This window comes from Eumetopias jubatus, unplaced genomic scaffold, assembly GCF_037043125.1.
Source record: "Eumetopias jubatus isolate StellerSeaLion01/CBP00866 unplaced genomic scaffold, mEumJub1_p1.0 scaffold_2, whole genome shotgun sequence".
In the NCBI taxonomy this organism is placed as follows: domain Eukaryota; kingdom Metazoa; phylum Chordata; class Mammalia; order Carnivora; family Otariidae; genus Eumetopias; species Eumetopias jubatus.
Window position 1 is genome coordinate 151,115,872 of NW_028274808.1, and position 22,504 is coordinate 151,138,375.

A 22,504-nucleotide genomic window follows, 5' to 3' on the forward strand; every position below is an offset into this window, starting at 1 on the left:
ATATTAATGTACCAAGTATTGAAAATAGACCTCTTCTCACTGTGACTACTTTAAAATACTGGTCAAATTTACATTGTTGTATATTTAATGTCATCAGCAACTCATATAAGTGTCAAAGATTCAATTTACCTATGAGATGTATTATTGTTTGCAGAATCTTAGGAGACTAAATTGTTAGGAAGGGATGTCCATTTTGCCAGTCAAGTTTCATGTAATAAACTGTCATAACTAATACAATTCTTAAAGTGCATGAGGTATGATTCGACCTGTAAGTTGTTTCGTCTCTCATTATGGCACATTTAAACCTGTGAATTCCTGAGCAATATCAGGGTTATTTCGATTCATCTTTAATGACGTGCTGATATTACCAAAGCCAGATATTATTAAATAATTTTGTTTTATAGTATCCAAAAGTCAAAATGGTTGGGATAGCAGTATTTGAACTTGAGCAAGTGACTATATTAGATTCACCAAATATTAGAAGAGATGTCTTATCTATAGCAAATGATTGATTTCAAATATTTGAATATGTGACTGTGAGAGGAAATTTAAATTCAAAGGAAATAGATATATGAACAGTGAAATATCTGGACTGGTTATTATACTTTTTAAGGGAATGCTCTTAATAATACAAAACCAGAAAACACACAGAGTACTATGGCCACTGGTACAAAGTCAAAGATTATCTTGCAAACTTTAATGAAAAGGCAATGTTCATTTTGTTGATTTTTTTTCTATTCTTTCCTCTGTTTTTAATTTTTCTAATGTTTTTGGTTAAATTTCAATCATTAGCAGGCTTATGGACATATGTTTGGTGAGTAATATAAAAAAGCAAGGGAACCTATTAAGGACATAGTCCTAACAGCGTTAGTCCTCTCCTTCTGAGATTTTGTTCCTTAAGGAAATTTTCACAAAGACATGGAATGCATCACAGGGAGATGTATGTAAACAATCTAAAAACAAGAAAATGACACTTTAAAAGCTTTATTAATGATACTTCATTATTACAAGAAAATCCCTAAAATGGTTATTTGTTCTCATATATTCTGTAATCTATCTAGCTGATTAAAAATATCTTTCATTTTTCATATTTCATAAAATAGGGCATAGTCAAAGTTACTTAGGTCTTACTACAAATCTTTTGAAAATACAAATAATCTCATTGTTAAATTCAGATGTGATAGTGTATCACAATAATTTCTATAATCCCAAAAGATATTAATGTGCAAATGTCTTTTGTTATTTTTTTTAATTTAATTTATTTATCTGAGAAAGAAGGACAGCATGAGTCAGGGGAGAGGAAGAGGGAGAAGAGTCTCCCTGATGAGCAGGGAGCTCTACTCAGGGCTTGATCCCAGGACTCTGGGTTCATGACCTGAGCTAAAGGCAGATTCCTAACCTACTGAACTACCTAGGTGCCACACAAATGTCTCATTTTCATGTATGTTTTTTTTTTGTTTGATGTATATGTATTTTGTTAGCAAACCATCAGATTCAATAAATGAGATTATTTTTGCAAGATAACAATAGCTTAACATTACACTATAATAAAATAGTGAACATACAAAATAAATTTCCAAAATACAAAGACTCACAAAGTCTTGTGACATCTTTACTAAAGGCTAGAGATACTTCTCTATGACTATATGTGCAATTTCACATATCTTACACATTGTTCTCTAATAGTTTTTCCTATCAACATATTTTCTAGGTATATTTTTGTGTAAATATATAATGACCATCACTGGAGATATATTTTTGCTTGGATGGTTGATAGACATTTTTTGAATACACATTCTAATTGTTCTATAATAAAGAAATATGTGTATTTACTCAAAAATATTTGTTGACTGTTGAAAAATGTTTATTAAACATTTAACATGTACCATGCATCAAGATATTGACCAGAATAATTCATGTTTGTGAACTTCTTTAGGTGTATTTGTAAAAATAATAATAGAGGGGTGCCTGGGTGGCTCAGTCATTAAGCGTCTGCCTTCAGCTCAGGTCATGATCCCAGGGTCCTTGGATCGAGCCCCACATAAGGCTCCCTGCTCAGCGGGAAGCCTGCTTCTCCTTCCCCCACTCCCCCTGCTTGTGTTCCCTTTCTCGCTGTGTCTCTCTCTGTCAAACAAATAAAATCTTTTTTTTTTTTTAAGATTTTATTTATTTGAGAAAGAGAGAATGAGAGATAGAGAGCACGAGAGGGAAGAGGGTCAGAGGGAGAAGCAGACTCCCTGCTGAGCAGGGAGCCTGATGCGGGACTCGATCCCGGGACTCCAGGATCATGACCTGAGCCGAAGGCAGTCGCTTAACCAACTGAGCCACCCAGGCGCCCACAAATAAAATCTTTAAAAAAAGATAAAAAAATAATAACAGAAGAAAAAACATACTATTATAAAAAAAGCTCATTTGAAATCCTAACGTGTTGCAAATTTTCTCTCTTAGTTTATAGACTTAAAAGAGTACTTTAGATTCTTTCCTTCCTGTCCTCAATGGCACTGGATATTAACAAGTTAATAAGTTTTGATAATTGATGTGTGGAAAAAATCATTTAATATTAGATACCATTTATTGAGTCACTGGTGAATTATTTTTTTTCTTATTTGAGCTTTAAATCTATTTTTTCCTGGAAATTGTCTGTTCATGCTCTTCACCCATATCTTTATCTACTTGGATGTTTTTGCTGTCTTAATAAAATAGAAGATCTTTATGAATTAGTTTATACGACATAGACACTTTTTCCCATTTTTGTTAGAAAAAAACATTTTTATAGATTCAAATTAATCAATTATTTTATGTTTTCTATTTCGTGTAGCCTATTTAGAGGTATTATTTTCATCCTCTAATCTTCAGAGATACTGATTTATGCTTTATTCTCACACTTGTAAGTCATAGTTTTATTTTCACATAACTTTAAAAAAAATCTGTAATTTATGCTGGAATGGGTGATAAAGTACCAAATTCTCACCATTTTAATTATATTTTATTTTTAGGATTTTAAATTCTAATCATATATTATTATTAGTGAATTTATATATTTTCTCTTTTTCATATTTATTTTTATTATTTTCTTCAGTTTTTTACAAAACAATATCTAAATGCTTGAGAATTATTTCTATGTTACTTATTTGGTATCATGAATTCTCCATTCTTTCATTGATAACTTTGGTTAGATAACGGCTTGATATGTCTTTCATGTATTGTTTAGTGTCCAAAAGCTCAAATTACAAACATATTCAGGGACATGATATTTTGTATATATTATAATCCAAACATTTCTATATTATCATTATATTTCATTTTCCAGTAATTACCAAATCTAACACTGCATAGCACTCTCATCTTTCCATCAGTTACTTTAACGAGTACTAGTTCTTTATTGAAATGGGTTAGAGTAAAATATTCCTAGAATCAATCCACTTTGACAAAGCTGTTAGTCATAAAAGTGCTTGTGTGTGTGTGTGTGTGTGTGTGTGTGTGTGTGTGTGTGTGAGAGATCATACAGTAGGGAATTGTCATAAAATATATATGTAGTTAAAATATTTACCTTTTCTACTATAGAGCTGAGAAAGTATAGAGATGATCTAAAATTTGTTTTCAAAAAATTAACAAATGCATTTATATGAAGAAAACAATATTTTTTGACTAACATTTTTAGTGTAGAAAAAAACATTTTCAGAAACTCCAAACAATATATTTAGAAATATATTTTGATTTTTTTTGATTAACATGTCAAAACTCATTATATCTTTATGTTCTTAACAAGAGATTCTTAAATCCCTTTTACAGTATCTTTTGAGTCTAAAAACTTAATGTTAATAATTTCCAAGGTGTACCTAAATAAGGTGAAAAAGTCAACGATTTAATGTAGGAAGAGTGTTTTAGACATTTTTATAGTATCTTTTTGAGGCTGACCAAATGTTTATCAAGTGAAATCTGTATATTTTGTCACAATCCACAGTATATCTTTTATCTAGTTTATTTTCAAAATTTATGTCATAAAGTTCTCCCTCACAAAAAAATCTCCATACTGTAAGATTCATGACATTCTAGTATAATACTATTCATTCTTTTTGTTTTGTACTTACATACCCAAACTATCTCTATTTTCTTTGAGGGATCTAATAAATTCTGTCTATTAGATTTCCCCTTCATTTTAAGCCCTGGCGTTACTTTGAAAATTCCATCTAAAATGATAATAATCCAATATGCTAGTCTCAAAACTACTTGCTTTCCCTGGAATTTTCACTTCCACTCTGCTTTAGCTACTTACTACTTGTCCATACCAAGTGATTTGACAAAAGTTATCACTGAATTTTATTTTATTTTTTTTAATTTTTTTATTTTTTTTAAAGATTTTATTTATTTATTTGAGAGAGAGAGAGAATGAGAGAGAGAGAGCACGAGAGGGAAGAGGGTCAGAGGGAGAAGCAGACTCCCTGCTGAGCAGGGAGCCCGATGCGGGACTCGATCCCAGGACTCCAGGATCATGACCTGAGCCGAAGGCAGTCGCTTAACCAACTGAGCCACCCAGGCGCCCATCACTGGATTTTAATATTTGGTACTGAACAAATCACTTGTCCATATACCTTTCTAAATATCTGACTCTTTTGTTCTGAGACTCCCAGTTTCTGGAACTCAGAGAGATATAGTCTCTAAAACACTACCTTTCTTCTGATTTATCTTCTAGCTTAAATTCTATTTTGTACTTTATCTAAACTGAGCTCTTACTTGTCGATCCATATCAGTTTCTAACTTAAAACTATTCTGTACATTATCTAAACTGCTCTCTTACAGATTAATCCATATCAGACTCTTAGCTCCACTGGGCAATTGTCTCTCCAAATCCTTAGCAGATTTACTCCTTTAAGTCTTATTTTTTTTCTATATCTTCAAAAGCTTCCTAAAAATTCTTTCATCAAGAATTTCCCAACTTACATACCACTTATAGCAATACCATCACTCTTCCTTTCTCTATTACTCAGCATGCACTTCAAAACACTTTACTTTGTTATTATGCCAAAGACCTTTCTAATGTCACTGGCAGTTTCCCTTTTGTTAAGGCATGGATCATTTTTAGTCATGTGTAACCTGAACTGCCAATTGCATTTGACTTGGTACACCACTCTGTTTGACTCCTGTTTGATTCTAACTCTGTCCACTTGATTCTAACACAGAGTTGTGTGTTTTTTTGTTTGTTTTTTTGTCTTCTCTCTGACCCCACATTCTCAGACTCTTTGCGGACTTTTAATCATTCTTTGGCTTCTTAAAACCTAGTATTTCCCAAGTTCTGTCTTCAACATTCTTCCATTTAATTCTACATACTTTCCCTCTTTTTGTGTGCTCTCAACAATTCCCATGGTTTAGAAATTAACAATAATGAATGAATGAATTTAAAACTGTCTCTTTCCCAGAACTTCCATCCATTGGCAGTTTGCCAATGTAACTTCTCGATATATTGTGTTTTTTGCAGACACCTCAGAGATTTATTAGAATTTTGACACACAAGGCTGAGGGAATAGATTCGATCTGGAAACAGTCAACGTTTATTCCCATATTTCAAGAACTGGTGAAAACTGAAATGAAGTAGCTCTAGAGACAATATATAATGGATTTAGTTCATATTGAATTGTTTTGCAATGGAAAAATGCCATTAAAATGTCCAGGGTTTATTAACACAGAATATTTTAACTTCTGAATTGTTTATTTGCCTTTGCTGAAAAGTGTTTTTGAATTTCTCAGTATTTGCCACAATCTGATAATGAGAAACCATATTCATCCTAAGTATTCTGTTTATATTTAAAGTTACTGTGTTTGGGAGATGGCAAGTTAATGTAAACTAACTTAGCCTTAAAATAAATGAAATATCTCAATTATAAGAGCAGTTATGTGTGTATGTGCTTAGGTATGTGTGACTGTGGAGGTATGTGTACATACAGCCATATGTATGTACATACATTTATTTATTTAATTAAAATCCTTGGATTGGGTGTTGAAATATAGTTTTCTGAAAGGAGTCTCTAACTATTAAATAACTGACTGCTACTAAAGACAAATACCAATTCTGTACAATTGGTATATCTGAAATCAGCACATTACCTTCTCATAGACACAGTTCAAATCTTTGTAATTTTTCATGTAAATACCAATAATCGTCTTTTGGATACATTTTCTCACACATTGATTGGCTCTAGTATCTTATCCCTACTTAACCCTCAAGCATCAAGTTCAAGCTCCTCATGGCATATAGGCCTTAATAGTTTTCTCATACTCTATATGTATGTGTGTGTGTATGTTTTTTGGTGGCAACAAAGAAAAACCAATTTAATAGATAATTGAAGGGTAGGGTGAGGAATGTTTCCTTGGTATTGTTCCCAGATAACAACTGTATTTTGACTATGAGATTATTCCTATTTGATTATTTTCTTGCTATATTTATTTCTGTGACAATAATCAGTTCATATGATTGATAAATAGGAGAATAATATTAGCCTAACATGAAGTTTACAATTATTTATACACTTTTTTTCTTATCATAGTATCATTTTGAAGGAACAAGGAACAGTTGTTAACTGTTAACAGTTTAATAGTTAAATTCAGAGAACATAACATGAACCCACTACTTTGCAGATGAATAGATACTATATCACGATATCTATTTCTTAACTGGCTCAATTTGCCCATGTGCTCTGCCTTGGAAGTGTGGATTGTCTATTTGCCCTTTATCATTGTAATTTAGCTTTTGCAAATATTTCTTACACACAATTCTAGCAACCTTTATTTTACTATATTAAACAAGGTAAAGCCTCATATTTTCTGTCATTCATTTTTTTTTCTTTTATTTAAAACACCTTTTCAACTGTACTGGTATTTTTATTAAAATTATTACTGGTTTCTCTTAATGATCACAATACAGAGTTGTACAGATTTTAAATACTATGCCCCTAATTACTTTTCATAACCCATTATTTTCAGAATATGATTTTGTAGAAGATATGCTCCAAAAATGCATATATTTGTTAGGAGAAAATCTTATATCTATACAAATGATTGAAAAGTTTTATGTTGTTTTGTTTTAAAATTAAAGTTGTTAATGCATTTTAAACTAGTTCTTAGTAGTTTTGGGTACTTTGCAAACAGTATCTTCATTGAACACTCACAACATCCCTAATAGTTAGATACCTTTGTTATATTTTAAACAATTTGTTTTCTTTAACAGATGAGAAAAGTAAGATTCATAGAAGTGACTTGCCTAAAATAAATAAAACAGATAGTAGATTATAGTACAAGGAGAAAAGTACAGACAGTGAATTTCTACAGACTTTGCAGTTAATTAGAAAAGAAACATTGTTTTTTTATGTAGAGAAAGGATTTATTATGTAATAACTAATTTCACATTTGGCTAAATATGTGTATATAACTTCTACCAGTTCTTCTTCAATAAGGGGCCACATATTCATTTAAATCTTATGAAATCACATTCTTCTATGCCAGGCAATCTTCTAATCATTGCATATACAATGGTAATAAAAATGATCATGTCTGTCTGTCAAGGAGGTAGTACAACAATAAGGAAAAATGTATACTAAACATCTTTAAAAGTACATAAAATAATTTTAGATAAGATCAAAAACAGAATAATGGAAAAACGTAACTGGGAAATAGTACTGAGATCAGATAGCATCAGGGAGAATCTGTGTGTACAAGAATCATCCAGAAACTCAAATTTTGATACAGAAAATTGAATAGTTGAATAAAAGAGAGTTTAATGTTTGTTAGGTAGTGACACAGAGGGAAAGTAGTGCAAAGTAGTTAATCATTGATTAGGGTGTGTTATTGCAGCTATAGACCCTAGAATTGAGCCTAGAGAAGAATGAACCTGTGGGAAAAATAATAATAATAGTATGATAATTGTTGGAAAATACTCGAAGAATCAAATAATATTTGATTAGTTAGAAATTTGATTAGTTAATATTTGATTAGTTAGAAATAGTAGCTTAAGTACGTAGGAAGTTGAGATGGTTGTGATGAAAAAGTAGGATGTTTGAAATCTGTGTTTAGGAGTGGTGAGCATAAGACTCTGGAAAAGAGTGAGAGAGTAGATAGAAAATCTGGATTTTTGTAGATTGAGGAACTAAAGGGCAGGAAATTAAAGTTATATTAAAAAAACTAACAATGATAAATGAGTAGTGGTGGAGAGCATGTTCTGAGTTAAAGTCATGAATATTTTAAGTGGAAAGACCAGTCCACCAGAGACAGCAACAAGAATCAATTAAATTAGATAGTAAAATTTGATGAGATGAAGTCCACAAGGAGAATGGAGAAAATGTTTTGGAAACAGCATTTAATAGCAAGGAGGATTCCTAAACACATTTTCATGCCCATAATTGCAAGGATTTAGTGTGAAGAATAAATACTTAGCTGAAAATCACACAGAGAAGTTTTCTATTAAAGGAAGAAGATGGAGGAACTTTTTGAGTGGAAATTGATTGTTTAGAAGTTTTTGCTGTTGACAGATTATAAGTGCCCTCAAGTGCATTGGGAGAGTATTAGAAGGCATGGAAAGGTGAACAATCACGTCTGATTAGTGGTTGTGCAAGGCAAAATTGGGAGGAGTCATTGTGATACTCTGGGAGACTTGACAGCTAATGGTGCCCAGTGTAAATGGGAATACAGGCATGATGATCAATCCTGGTAATTTTTTAGAAGTATGGTGGGTAATTTGGTGAACAAACTGGTTATAAATTTAAGCCAGTGAGGATAAAGAAATAGTCTGGTTATACTTTGTGTGCTCTTCTCTCTGCCCCACATTATTCTTGCTTTCTGCTTTGTTATTTAGTGTGAAATTGACTTGCTACTTTATGCTTCTTGCTTTCATGCTATCTTTTATAATTCTGAATATTTTTATACAGCTTTTAAATTTTCCATTTTTAGAACCATGTCTGTTTTCCTTCAGAAGCCTTGCTTTGTGATTGCTGATTATACAGTGTGATAGCACTCTTTCTTATTTGAGCACTCCATAATAGCAAATTCTTTAGCAGATGCATTTTCTTTTCAAGGTCAGCAAAATTATATACATTGGTTGGTGGCTGGCTTTAGTGTTAAAACTTTTTGTTGTTTTTGGGATGAGATAGGAAATGGTTCTTTTATTTTTCAGATATAAACATTATCACTCATATCATATCTTACTGGCTTCCTTGATTCTATTTTAGCTTGATCACTTAATTATGTAGGGGGCATTTATAAAACTTCAAATAAATGGTTTACAAAGAAAAGAATGGTCCATTTAGATCTAGTGAAGTACTGTACTGAATGAATCATTTGTAACAAATAAAACAACTGATTCAACAATATTAAATCAGCAGCCAGTATTTTAGTACGTAAGGAGTTTTGTATATGTTTGGTGTTTATTTCTTACAAAAAGGAAACAATTCATGTGTCTGCCCTTTTGTTCAGGCTTGCTTATGGGATTGTAGTGTTTGGAAAGACTATAGCAGTACTAATTAATAAAGCAATATAACCAAAGTGATGATGCAAAGTACACAGGACATTCTGTCATCACATCATGTTTCCTACTTAACATTTCATTACTTGGTTGATATCTCCTGTACTTTAATTTCATTTTTCACATATGAGAACTTTACAACAGAGCACATCTTTTGTCTCAAAGGAAAAGAGAGAGTTGTATACTTTGGATATTAGAACAAGGAATATATGTGGAAGTTATTAATAAGAAAAAGTTTGGCTTAATAGAAATATGTTTACTAATAAACTGTTCAAAATTTAAAAAAAAATAAATCTTTTGGGAAGCCTGGGTGGCTCAGTTGGTTAAGTGTCTGACTTGTGATTTTGGCTCAGGTCATGATCTCAGGGTCATAAGTTTGAGTCCCACATCAGGCTCTGCTCTGGGTGTGGAGCCTGCTTAAGATTCTCTCTCTCTCTCCCTCTGCCCCTCCTCCTCCCTTTCTAATAAATAAACAAATAAAAATCTTTTTATCAAAATCTGAAATTGATCAATGTTTTTACATTCTTCTTAAATAATCCAAGTTATTTAGAATACTTTTAAGTCCAAAGAGTGCTTTCCATTTTTTTGAGTGCTTTCCATTTTGTATGTTATTATTGTCCAGTATTTTGTTTCTGTATATGTATATACATTATTACTGTTATCTATATTATTTTATATACATGAATTATATAGATATTAAGCTATTTTATATAGAAGTGTCCAAATATATGCCAGTTCCTTTGCTCAATATTTACCTTATCTCTTAGTCCTAGAATTAACTTATTTTTCTAAAAGTTGATCCTTTAGATGTTCATCTACTAACAGGCAGAAAGGGTCTACTGACTGTGAGATTTCTCATTTCCAGTAATGTCCTTATGTTTTCTTTAAAAAGTACTCCATTTAGAAGCTATTTGTCCATTACCTTTTATTGTTGCCATTTAGAAATCTGCTATCAATCAGTTTAATTGCCATACATGAAAATTTGAAAAATTTTCAAAGATTGGTCTGTTCATTGTGACCTGTCACTAGATACAAAGATAATTTGTAAAGATTATAACAGACTCTAGATGAAGTTATCTGCCTCCAGAGATTATTTACTTTTGCTTCCTTGGGGAGAAGAGCTGGACTGTGGAGATTACAGATCACTTGAATCCAAACAGGTATTGAGATGATTCAAAATTCAGCTTCATTTCCTGTAGGAACTGGTTTCTTTCTGATTTGCCCTAATTACACAATGCCAATTGGAATATTGGGCTTTTACCAGAGCTTCTACTTCTCAATTGGGGATATAGTTTGTTCTTCTGTTTCCTTAGGCTTGTGAGTTTGTAGAAAGTCCTGTTCAGCTGTTTCTTCCAATACAAGCTGATATCCCTAGGGGAATGTGTCTCCAATTGCTGGACTCAGCTTTCTTGGTTTTCTGTCCTCCCAGAGCTCAGTTTCATAAGTCTTCATTTTTCTAATTACTCTGTAGAGAACTTGAGAAAATATTTTGCCATTCTTTTCTAGTTGTACTCAATAGGACATATGGCGAGGAATATACAGTTTACCATTGTAATTAATAATTTTTCTTATGCTTGCATATGCCTAATATATTGTTCACTTTTAGCCCCTATTTCTTTTAAGTTGCTTTCATATTTTCTTGATCCTTTCATGTTTCTACTTTCTGAGTAATTTCCTCTGGTCCATTTTCCAACTAACTAATTCTCTCTTCTGCCTGATCTAATTGTCTATACAATCATCCCATTATTTTTTTATTATTAAAAATAAGTTGATCATAAATTTCTATAAATTTTATTCAGTGTTTTGTCAAAGAACTCTCTGTGTATATAAATAAGGATAAATTATACAAATATAAATAATATATATTATGTTATATAATATAATAATTATATATATACAATTTACTTTTTCTTTCAAATGGGTTATTAGAAATAACAGTTGATACACTTTAGTTTATAATGCTATGTTTTCTTGGAGTGCCTGGCTGCCTCAGTTAGTACAACATGTGACTCGATCTCAAGGCTGTGAGTTCAAACCCCACAATGAGCATAGAGATTATTAAAAAAAAATGCTACATTTTCTTGAGTCTTATTATCTAAAGGTTTTTTTTTTTTTACAGGTGTCATTGTTATTTTTCAGAACATGTAGAATCTATTTCCTATCTTGTATCTATCAATTATTTGGAAATTAAGCCTTCTTTGTTTCTAACTCTCTGGAACTGTCATCTCCAAGATTAGCTTTAATAGCCACATTTGTATCTAGTGGCAGGTCACAGTGAACAGACCAGACAAATTTGCTTATTTTCTTCTACATCCAGTTCTGGAAAATTGAGGAATTAAACTGAGCCATGTAGAAGCTTGTAGAACTTCATCTTTCTTCCATTAACCCCTTGAACAGAGCCAGCTCTGCATAGCATACTTCTTAGGTCTATATTCTGTTTCTATTTATTCTTTATCTTATCTCACAACACCAGCCACAAAGAACCCAGGATGTAAACAACAAAAATTGATCACCATATCATTTATTCCCAGAAGTCTCTATGGTTCAATATGGAGGCTCCATCATATTTATTAACTTTTTTAATCCTTAACTGCTCTCAGAACTTATCCTTCCTACTGGGATAGGTGAAATCAAGAAAAAGGTAGGAGCAAAGGACAGGTTTTACCAAGGGTCATAAGTGAGGGCATAAGTGTTCTGGGATTCATGGATTTCAAAACTTTCTGACTGTGAATAAGAAATTATTATAGTTCTTATAAAAATAAAATGTACTTATACAATTTAAACTATTGAACAAAAGTTCAAGAAACATTACTTAACCTATCTAGAATTTATTGCAATACATTGGGTCCAGTGTCATGATGATACATCTCTACTTATTCTACTCTACACTATTCTGTTCTATTCCTTTAAGTAATGCTAAGAATAATACACTAAGTCCATTTTTCAATTTATTAATGGCTCACAACTAACAGTTTGGAAAATACTACCTTATTAAAATAAATATATTTGAATTACATATTGAAGTACATATATATTGAATTGCGTATATTACCCATTTAGGATATAATCCCTTGAGGCGCTGGGGTGGCTCAGTTGGTTAAGCGTCTGCCTTTGGCTCGGTCATGATCTCAGGATCCTGGCATCAAGCCCCATGTCAGACTGCCTGCTCAACGAGGAGTCTGCTTCTCCCTCTGGTCGTCTCCCTACTCATGCTCTCTCTCTCAGATAAATAAACAAAACTAAACTAGACTAAACTAAACTAAACTAAAATAGAATGCTATCCCTTAGTGATATAAACACTTTTAATTATCAAGAAAAGAACGATAAATCATGGTTAGAATATGAAAAAAGTTGCACAAATCAAGTTCAATGTCTTGATAAATTCAGAGACTGGCAGATGCATTAGATCTCCTATGTATTTATAATTCATCTGAAAGCCAGTTATCTAAATTCAATGTACTCCACAATATAAATAATCTTTTAGACTATTCATCCATGCTAAAAGTCCTTATGCAACTTATGTTCTTTATCATTTATACTGTCTTTTTTTCTGCTATTCTTCAAACCTATTCCACCTCCCACAACAAGCACAGAACATTTCAGCAAATGTATTCTTTGCTCTTTGAAAAGGTGACTGAAACTAATCTAAAGGGTTATATAGGCAGTTATTAACTGTTTTTCACTAGGACACAGTGTTAAAAGGTCACAACCTATAAATGTCAAGTTTATTCCATAAGCAGATCTATGTTGACAGAGTTAGAAGGTCATGGATTTCCCAAAAAGTGTTTAGAGCTTCTAATTTGTCTGATGTATTAATGTGGGTTCAGCCAGTATTCAGTCATCTAGTTCATAGAGAGTTTTATCAGCTTAGAATGATAATTTTTTATTTCCACAATAGGAGGCATCACAAAGTGCTATTGAAAGCAGTATCTCATGTGAATATTATTTAAATGGACAGAAAATGGCAGCTTTAATGTACACCCATCATAGGTGCTCAATGACTATCTGTTCAATATAAATGGATTCCCATTATGACTGTAATTTCTCCAATTCCCATATTTGAAACTCAATTAAAACTATAGAAGCCTCTTTTGTATGCATTTGCATCATATCTTCTTTGGCAGCAGATTTTCACTATGAGTAATACAAGTAATTATTTTAAAATATCTTTCAGCAAATAATGTTAATATACATTCCAGAACAACCAATGGCTATATAAATAATAAGAATTTTATTAGTAAATACAAAAACAAAACAATAAAGTGTCTTTACCTGCATATTCTCTAATTTAAAAAATCAAATGTCAAAGTTAAATTTTGTGTCTGCTCATTTGTCATGCTGTTACTAAATTTTGTTTGAATATAATCCTAAATAGTTTTAAACCTGTGATTATAATTTTTGACTTATGAGTTATTTGTCCATGATAATGTACATGTATAAGTTCTCTTTTTGCAATAAATTTAGAGAGAATTTAGTGCAATAGTCTACTTATGTCTTATTATCATCATTCATATTACCACTTTAAAAAGTAATGTTTTGAAAACAAAAGAGCAATGCAGTATGTTCCTTTGACAGTACTCTTAATTTGTTATAAATCAAGTTAATTTGCTTAATACTGGATATCAAAGTTAAGAATTCAATTTTCAATAGAAACTTTAAAATAATAACATAGAATTCATTTTAAGGGAAAATAATTATATTCTGGTAATTGTGAACCAATTTTTCTACTATGGCTGTTTATGGTAAATGTATTTTGATTTCCTTATCCAGGTAGAATTCTTTAGTAAACTATGTATTTATTCCTAATGATAGTATAAGGAAAAGATACTAAAGTGATGGTCTGCTATAATCAATAGGCTTATAATTAATAAAGTCAATAATACATATTATCGCAATATGAATTGCGTGCTTTATTCATGGTAAAGAAAATAAACCACTTTTAGGTGTCAATATTAAAAAATAATAAAATAAGATCAATGTTCTTTGGTTTTAAATGAAGATGGTTAAGCATTTTATTGAAAAATAACTTACATAAAGTGCACAAGTCCTATATCATATACCTTGGTACATGTCCACAGATTGAACCCATATATGTAGCCAGACCCCAGATTACAAAACAGAAAATTACCACCCTAAAGCTCTCGTCATAACTATCAACAACTGCTCATCAGCACACTGCAAAGATCTATCTCCATTTATGACACTGGATAACTACATTATCCACTTTCTAAGATTGAATCTGTCTTCCAACAGAAACTATCAGATTTCTTGGAGTGGGGAGGGAAATGTCTATTCATGTATTCTGCCCATTTTTAATCCTATTATTCATTTGTTTTATTTAAATTACAGTTAGTTAACATATAGTGTAATATTGGTTTCAGGTGTACAATTTAGTGATTCAATGCTTACATACAACACCTGTTACTCATCACAAGTGCAGTCTTAATCCCCGTCACCTATTAACCATCCCTTCACCCACCTCCCCTCTGGTAACCATCGGTTTATTCTCTATAGTTTAGAGTCTGTTTCTTGGTTTGCCTCTTCCTCTTTTTACCTATGATAGTTTGTTTTGTTTATTAAATTCCACATAAGAGTGAATTGATATGGTATTTGTCTTTCTCTGACGATTTCACTTAATGCGCTACACTTTAGCTCCAACCACATTATTGCAAAAAACAAGATTTCATTCTTTTTTGGGGCTGAGTAATATTCCATTGTGCATATATACTACTTCTTCCTTATTTATTCATCAGTTAAAGGCACTTGGGCTATTCCCATAATTTGGCTATTGTAGATAATACTGCTTGAACATTGAAGTGCATGTATCCCTTTGAGTTAGTATTTTGTATTCTTTGGTAAATACCTAGTAGTGCAATTGCTGGATCATAGGGTTAAAGACCTAAATGTGAGATCGGAAACCATAAAAATCCTAGAGAAGAACACAGGCAGTAACCTCTTTGACATTGACCATAGTACCTTCTTACTAGATATGTCTCCTGACACAAAGGAAACAAAAGCAAAAATGAACTGTTGGGACTTCATCAAGATACGAAGCTTCTGCTACAGCAAAGGAAACAATCAACAAAACTAAAAGGCAGTCTTCAGAATGGGAGAAGATATTTGCAAATGATAATTTCTGGTAAAGGGTTAGTATCCAAAATATATAAAGAACTTATAAAACTCAACACCCAAAAAATGAATAATCCAATTAAAAATGGGCAGATGTGAATAGACATTTTTCCAAAGAAGACATCCAGATGGCCCACAAACACATGAAAAGATGCTCAACATCACTCATCATCAAGGAAATACAAATCAAAACTACAATGAGATATCACCTGATACCAGTCAGAATGGCTAGAATTCACAAGACAAGAAACAACAGGTGTTGGTGAGGATGCAGAGAAAGGAGAACCCTCTTACACTGTTGGGAATGCAAAGTGGTGCAGCCACTCTGGAAAACAATATGGAGGCTCCTCAAAATGTTTAAAATAGAATTACTTTATGATCCAGCAATTGCACTCCTAGGAATCTACCCAAAGAAACTATTAGATTTTACAATGTGTATACACTTGTACTGACAATTAAATGCTTTCTTTTTCATGGAATAGGTCCAAAGTGGTATCCTTCCCGAATTGGCCTGCAGCTAGAACGAGGTAAGAATAAATTTTCACTGATCTATTTATTTAATTTGGAATCCCTTTTCTTTCATCAATAGTTAATATTTATTTATCACTTACTAAATGGCAAGCATTATAGTAAGTGGTCTAGATCAGGTATGTCGATTGATTGTCCCCATAAACTAGTGCTCCAGTTTTTGCATGAGGAATTTTAGTCTAAAGGATAATCTTCACATTCCGCTGTCATGTGCATTGGAGGCAGGATCTGAATTAACATCTTTCTGTTTCTAAAAGTTTTACTGCTTTATTCTCTCATTCTACTATCACCTAATATGTTCTCAGGGATACAGCTCAATATTTTTTTTTTCTTCCTTCCTTCCCTCCTTCCATCCCTCCTTCCTTCCTTCCCTCCTTCCTTCCTTCTTTCCTTCCTTCCTTCCTTTCCCTCCTTCTTTTTTCTTTCTTTCTTTCTTTTTCTTTCTTTCTTTCTTTTTTTCTTTCTTTCTTTCTTTCTTTCTTTCTTTCTTTCTTTCTTTCTTTCTTTCTTTCTTTCTTTCTTCTTTCTTTCTTTCTTTCTTTTTTCTTTCTTTGTTTTCTTTCTTTCTTTCTTTCTTTCTTTTTCTTTCTTTCTTCTTTCTTCTTTCTTCTTTTCTGTTTAAAGCAGAATAAATGAGCTAAGGAGGAGAGAAATTAATGAATTTTAGGGAAAATATAATATCCAGTATTAAGCCTGAAATTTCTCAAACTGTCAAATCCTATTCTTCGTTCAAAAAATTTATAAATAGATACACTTAAAAGTTACTCCTGCTAATAATCATTGCCACTAATATTACATCAACTTGACCTTAAATTTGGACTTGTTAAATAAGAGCTATGGGTAGAATATAAATTTTAGAAGATTACTCGAAGTCAATAATAGTAAATCTACAAGAGGCATCTATTAAGGAATTTCAATCTCTAAATTTTTCCATAGTGTGGTGAACTGCCCCCCCCCCTTTTTTTTTCTGGTACTTTTGCTAATACTCAGGCCATTCTTTCTCAGATATTACCTTTACTTAAGGACCAATGATGATTTCCTCGCATCTCTCTAAGGTGTTTTGTTTGTTTTCAATGTTTCTTAGACATTCCAGGTTTCTCTGAGACATCTATGCTGAAAAAATTGGAATCCATGATATTCTTGGAAGTCATACTTTCTTAACGATTTCAAATTCTTTCAAGCTCAAGAAATGTTCAATGTTCAAGAAAAATTCCTATCTGGTTTGAATTTAAAAGAGAAGACTCATTCTCTTGTTTATTTTTACCTCTTCAAGGCCTAGTATATGCCAACCATATAAATGCCTTTCAACACATGGATGCTCAAATAACATAAAATTATATAGTGGTATTGTTTTCTGAACTTGACTCTTATATAATGAATGAAGACTCTAGAATGCCATAAGCATCAATATAAAATATAATTCAATTTGAAGAACACTACAAGGGGAAACAGGGAATTTCTGTTAGTCAACCTTCCTGGGGAATGTGACTTTTTACTTTCTCCTGACATATTTATTTGGTTTCCCTTCACATACATTTACAGGGTATGATCTGAATGAAATATAGCCACTGAGTGCTCTTGAATAAGAATGTGATGACTTATTTGAAAAAAAAAAAAGACTCAATTATTTTAGCGAGCGAAGCAGGATGTGGTGCAAAGAGGTTGTTTGGAGTAAAACAGAATTTTAAAATTGACTCTTCTTCTTACCTATTTATAGGGTCTTCTTTCGTAAAGTGGAGCTAATAAAGAACTTAACCCATGGTTTGGTTTTTGTTTTATAAGTGTTAAATAAGATCATGTTTATAAAGCACTATAATTACTGACACATGGTAGATGCTTCATCTATCAGTTATAACTGATGTTATAACTAATCATATTAAGAAAACTTAACACTGAAACAAAGCAAGCCCTAAATATTTACATATATTTCCTGCCAGAATGCTTATACTATGAGCAATGACATCATGCAGATTTAGTCTTCTACATTTTCCTCACACAAAAGACATCAGTAAAACATAAAGAAAATAGCAAACATTGATAATCATGGGCAAGTTATTAATTTTTTTTTTTTAGCTCAGTGGTTGTGCTGAGCTGAGCTAGACTTAGCCTTACTTGGGTGGGTCCACTCAAGTAGCTGCAGTCAGCTGGTGGGTTTTTAGTGACTGGCTGGTCTAGGATGGCCATGATTATAGCCAATGCTCTCTACTCTTTGTGGTTTCTCATGTTTCAGCAGAATATTTGGGGCTTGTTCTCATGGTGGATTCAGGGATTCAAACAAATGAGCACAAGCACTTAAGATTTCTTAAGGCCCAGTCTTGGAAATATCATATCTCTTGCCCTACATTCTGTTAGCTAAAGTGAATGACTAGGCTAACCCATATTCAAGGGTGCAGGGAAATAGGCACCAACTCTTCTGGGGGTACTAAAAGTCATATTGTAAATGGTGTGGATATGGGAATGGTAAAGAACTGAAGTCACAATTGTAATACATCTGTCATAGAAACTGGTAACTAAAATGTGTTCTCTCAGGCGCCTGGGTGGCTCAGTTGGTTAAGCAACTGCCTTCGGCTCAGGTCATGATCCTGGAGTCCCAGGATCGAGTCCCGCATTGGGCTCCCTGCTCAGCGGGGAGTCTGCTTCTCCCTCTGACCTTCCCCCGTCTCATGCTCTCTCTCGCTATCTCATTCTCTCTCTCAAATAAATAAATAAAATCTTTAAAAAAATAAATAAAAAAATAAAATGTGTTCTCTCCTCCTACCTCAATTAATATACTTAATAATGTTTTGGAAGCACAGAGTTGAATTTCTAATTCTTAAAATCATTGGATTTCTAAAACAGAAAGATGAAGCATGGGTAGACTTGGTCCTTTCCTTCCCAGCCCTGGCTCTAATCATCCATAGCACTTATACAAGGGCCTTGACAAACCCCTAGGTACATACCCTAGTGTCTGGCCCAATTTCTGGGAAGAAATGCCCAAGAAAGAAGATTTGTTTAAATTAATTTGGGCAGAAAATTCACGGGCTTTAAGTGGTTGAAGCCTGATATCCATGGAATTGGCTTTTGTTTTAGGAATATATTCTTGGCCCTACCAATTCCTCTCTCTTTGGAAAAGGACATAGACATAGAAGGCCAAAGACAGGGTTCCCTGATTACTGAGTCTGAGTGGTATGATTAATGATATGCCTGGATTCTCTCAGTTCCTTCTATGCAAATCTCACATTTTAAAAATATGCCAATGGTCTGTTCCTTGAAGTCATCAAAAGTAATAGAGGAGTAGAAACTAATCCCCTCTCCAAAGATGTCAATAGATGTATGTTGGAAAGATGTTTTCAGTACTTCAAGTGGTACAAAGATCTCAGATTATTTTGTCCTTATTAACATTTCTTATTGTTATACATGATTGTCAAAATGATTTTGACCATTTGTATATCCAAGTCTTTACCTTGACCCATGTTACATTAACTTCCTATTGCTGTGTAACAAATGACCACAAACTAAGCTTAAAATAACACTCATTTATTAGCTTAAAGACACAGTATTGCCGGATTCTTTGCTCAGAGTATCACAAAGCTGTAATCAAGGTGTTGGCGGAGCTGAATTCTCATCTCAAGACTTTTAGAAAATTCTACTTCTGTCTTCATTCTTATTGTCTGAAGTTTGTTTGTTTTGTTTGGTTTTGTTTTGTTTTGTTTTTGTGGCTGTATGACAGAGGTTCCTATTTCCTTACTACTTGTTGCATTCTTATAGGCCATTTCAGTTCCTAGAAGCTATTTGCATTATTTGCCATGTGGCCCTATCCATCTTCATCCCAGCAATCATTCTCGTACTGTAGTACCAGTATTCTAGTACTTTGAATCTGAATTCCTGTGGCTTATCAATCCTGCAGATTTAATAGTGCATGAGTAGCTCAGACCCACCTGAATAATCTCACTTATAAAGCCACATAGCACAACCTAATCAAGGGAATAATAGCCTACCATATTCACATTGGCTTTATCAAATGCCATCTTCAAAATTAATATATAACAATTGCACATTTTATCTTACATTTTATCCAAGGTATTGGATTCTGAAAATCATCTAAAAATAGTCATAAATTAATATGTAATGTGTCTTGGAAAAATAGAGAATGGAGGACGCTTAGGTGGCTCAGTCAGTTAAGCATCTGCCTTCAGCTCAGGTCATGATTCCAGTGTCCTGGAAGGGTCCCCACTTTGGCTTCTGGTTCTCTGTTCAGTGGGGAGCCTGTTTCTCCCTCTCCCAACCTCCCCCATGTTCATGCACTCTCTCTCTGTTTCAAAAAAATAAATAAAATCTTTAAAAAATAGAGAATGAAATGACACTTTTTCATGAGAAAAAGGTAAAGATAAATCACAGATAGATTAGCATAAAGAATAATATCAATACAAACAACTACAATGGCAATAAAAATAACATTATACTTATGAGATTCATTTAGCCCTAGTCCACTTATTTTTCCTTTTGTATGGTATAACTTTGTTTGAATAAAACAAGATATATTTAGCATTATCTCATTTATGAAGATTTAACTTTTTACAGTTGTTTTACAATTATAAATAATGCTAAAAAGAACATTTTGTACATATATTTCAGTACACACATGTCAGACTTATCTAGTGTTTATTATTAAGAACAGAACATTTCCTTTACATGTCTTGTAAGACATCAGTTGTTTATTCTTCTCAAATTTCATGAGAAACTCCTTTTCAGTAATCTTTGCTGTATGTTTCTTTTATTACTTTTAAAGCCCGTAGTGCTAGAAACTTTTTTCAGTTTCCATTTTCTTTTCAAACTGAACACTCAAATAATCTCATCACACAGTATGGCTTTAAATGTTAATGACTTTCAAATATCTACAGACACATCTACCCAACTGCCTATTTGACAGCTCCTACTTGAATGTCTAATAAATATCACACACTTAACATATGTTAACTTAAATCTTCATTTCCACCCCCAAATCCTGCTCTTTCTCCAGTCTTCTTCCTGCCAGTTAATGAAATTACAATGCTCCTAATTGCCCAAAATACTCTCTTCTCAAGTTGAACCTGCTCTATGTTCAAAACATATCTGAAATTGATGAATTTTTAACATCTTTATCGGTCCCATCTTAATCCAAAAAATCCCTTGCTTGATGAATTTTGAGTTCGTCCTAAGTAATCTTGCTTCCCTTCCTCCCAGTTTCCACACAGCATCCATAGAGACCTTTTAAAGCATAAATCAAGTCACTCTGCTGATGCTTGCAATGACTACTAAAATTTATTTGCCCTAATTTATCAAATAATAAAAGAATTTAGAGAACAGTTGACATCTATGTCTACTGACACCCCAAATTTTACTTTTTTAAAAGATTTTAATTGTTTATTTTAGAGAGAGAGAGCATGAGCATGGGGAGTGGCAGAGAGAGAGGGACAGGAAGGCTCCCCATTGAGCAGGGAGCCCAACACAGGACTCAATACCAGGACCCTGAGATTATGATCTGAGCTGAAGGCAGACAATTAACTGAGCCACTCAGGTGCACTTCCCCCAAAAAATTATTCTTTAAAAATATCCTGTATCATATTTGGTTATGATATTATCCAGTATTACATTTTCTCAGAACACAACAGGATTTCCTAATCCTAGGAAAACTAGTGATAATCTGCACTTTGTTTAGGTAGAGGTGGGAAACTACCATATATTTGAAAAATTCTTAGATATTTTATAAAATGTGTTTGTTTCATTTTATTTTACTTTAAATATTTATTGTACATTGCAGTTTCTATGTATGATTTATTCTTAGCATTCACAATTTTTCACATAAAATTGTTTGTTAAAAATCATGATGTCTTGAAATTGTATTAAAATACTTTTCCTTATTATTTAAGGTGGGCCTTTTTTGAAGGACTACATAACCATTCAAAGTATTGCAACTTCCTCCATTGTCACTCTCTATTTTACAGACCTAGGTCAACAGGTCAGTTGGACTACAGTAAGTATCAGTTTGAAATGCAATGTACATGTCCCACATTTTGATAGGAATAATTTGTTGACAGAATGACAATTTTTTTCAAATAAATTCATAATGAAACAAAATACTGTACTGAATGGCATTTTAAGTTTTCCATTCTTACTAGAAGCCATGGTCAAAATTTCATACAAGAATTAGAACCATGGAAATACACAGTTGGAAGAAGGAGAATAAATTCTTTTTTTAAAATGTCAATCTATCCTATGACTGTTGGCCCTATTTCTGCTTCCTCTATACCTTGCTAGTTAAATAGTATTTCTTCAGTTTTTCCTTCTAGGAACCTGGAGATATGAAGACTCTTCAAAATG

At 32.6% G+C, this 22,504-nt stretch overlaps 1 protein-coding gene across 1 annotated transcript in view; it reads left to right on the forward strand.

Annotated features, from left to right (window-relative positions):
* TECRL (trans-2,3-enoyl-CoA reductase like) overlaps positions 1-22,504 on the forward strand; it is a 110,124-nt gene that overhangs the window by 46,058 nt on the left and 41,562 nt on the right. The window contains exons 3-4 of the mRNA XM_028100512.2: positions 16,120-16,164; positions 22,054-22,157. Of these exons, the coding sequence (XP_027956313.1) occupies positions 16,120-16,164; positions 22,054-22,157 (149 nt within the window). The remainder of the gene's footprint in view (positions 1-16,119; positions 16,165-22,053; positions 22,158-22,504) is intronic.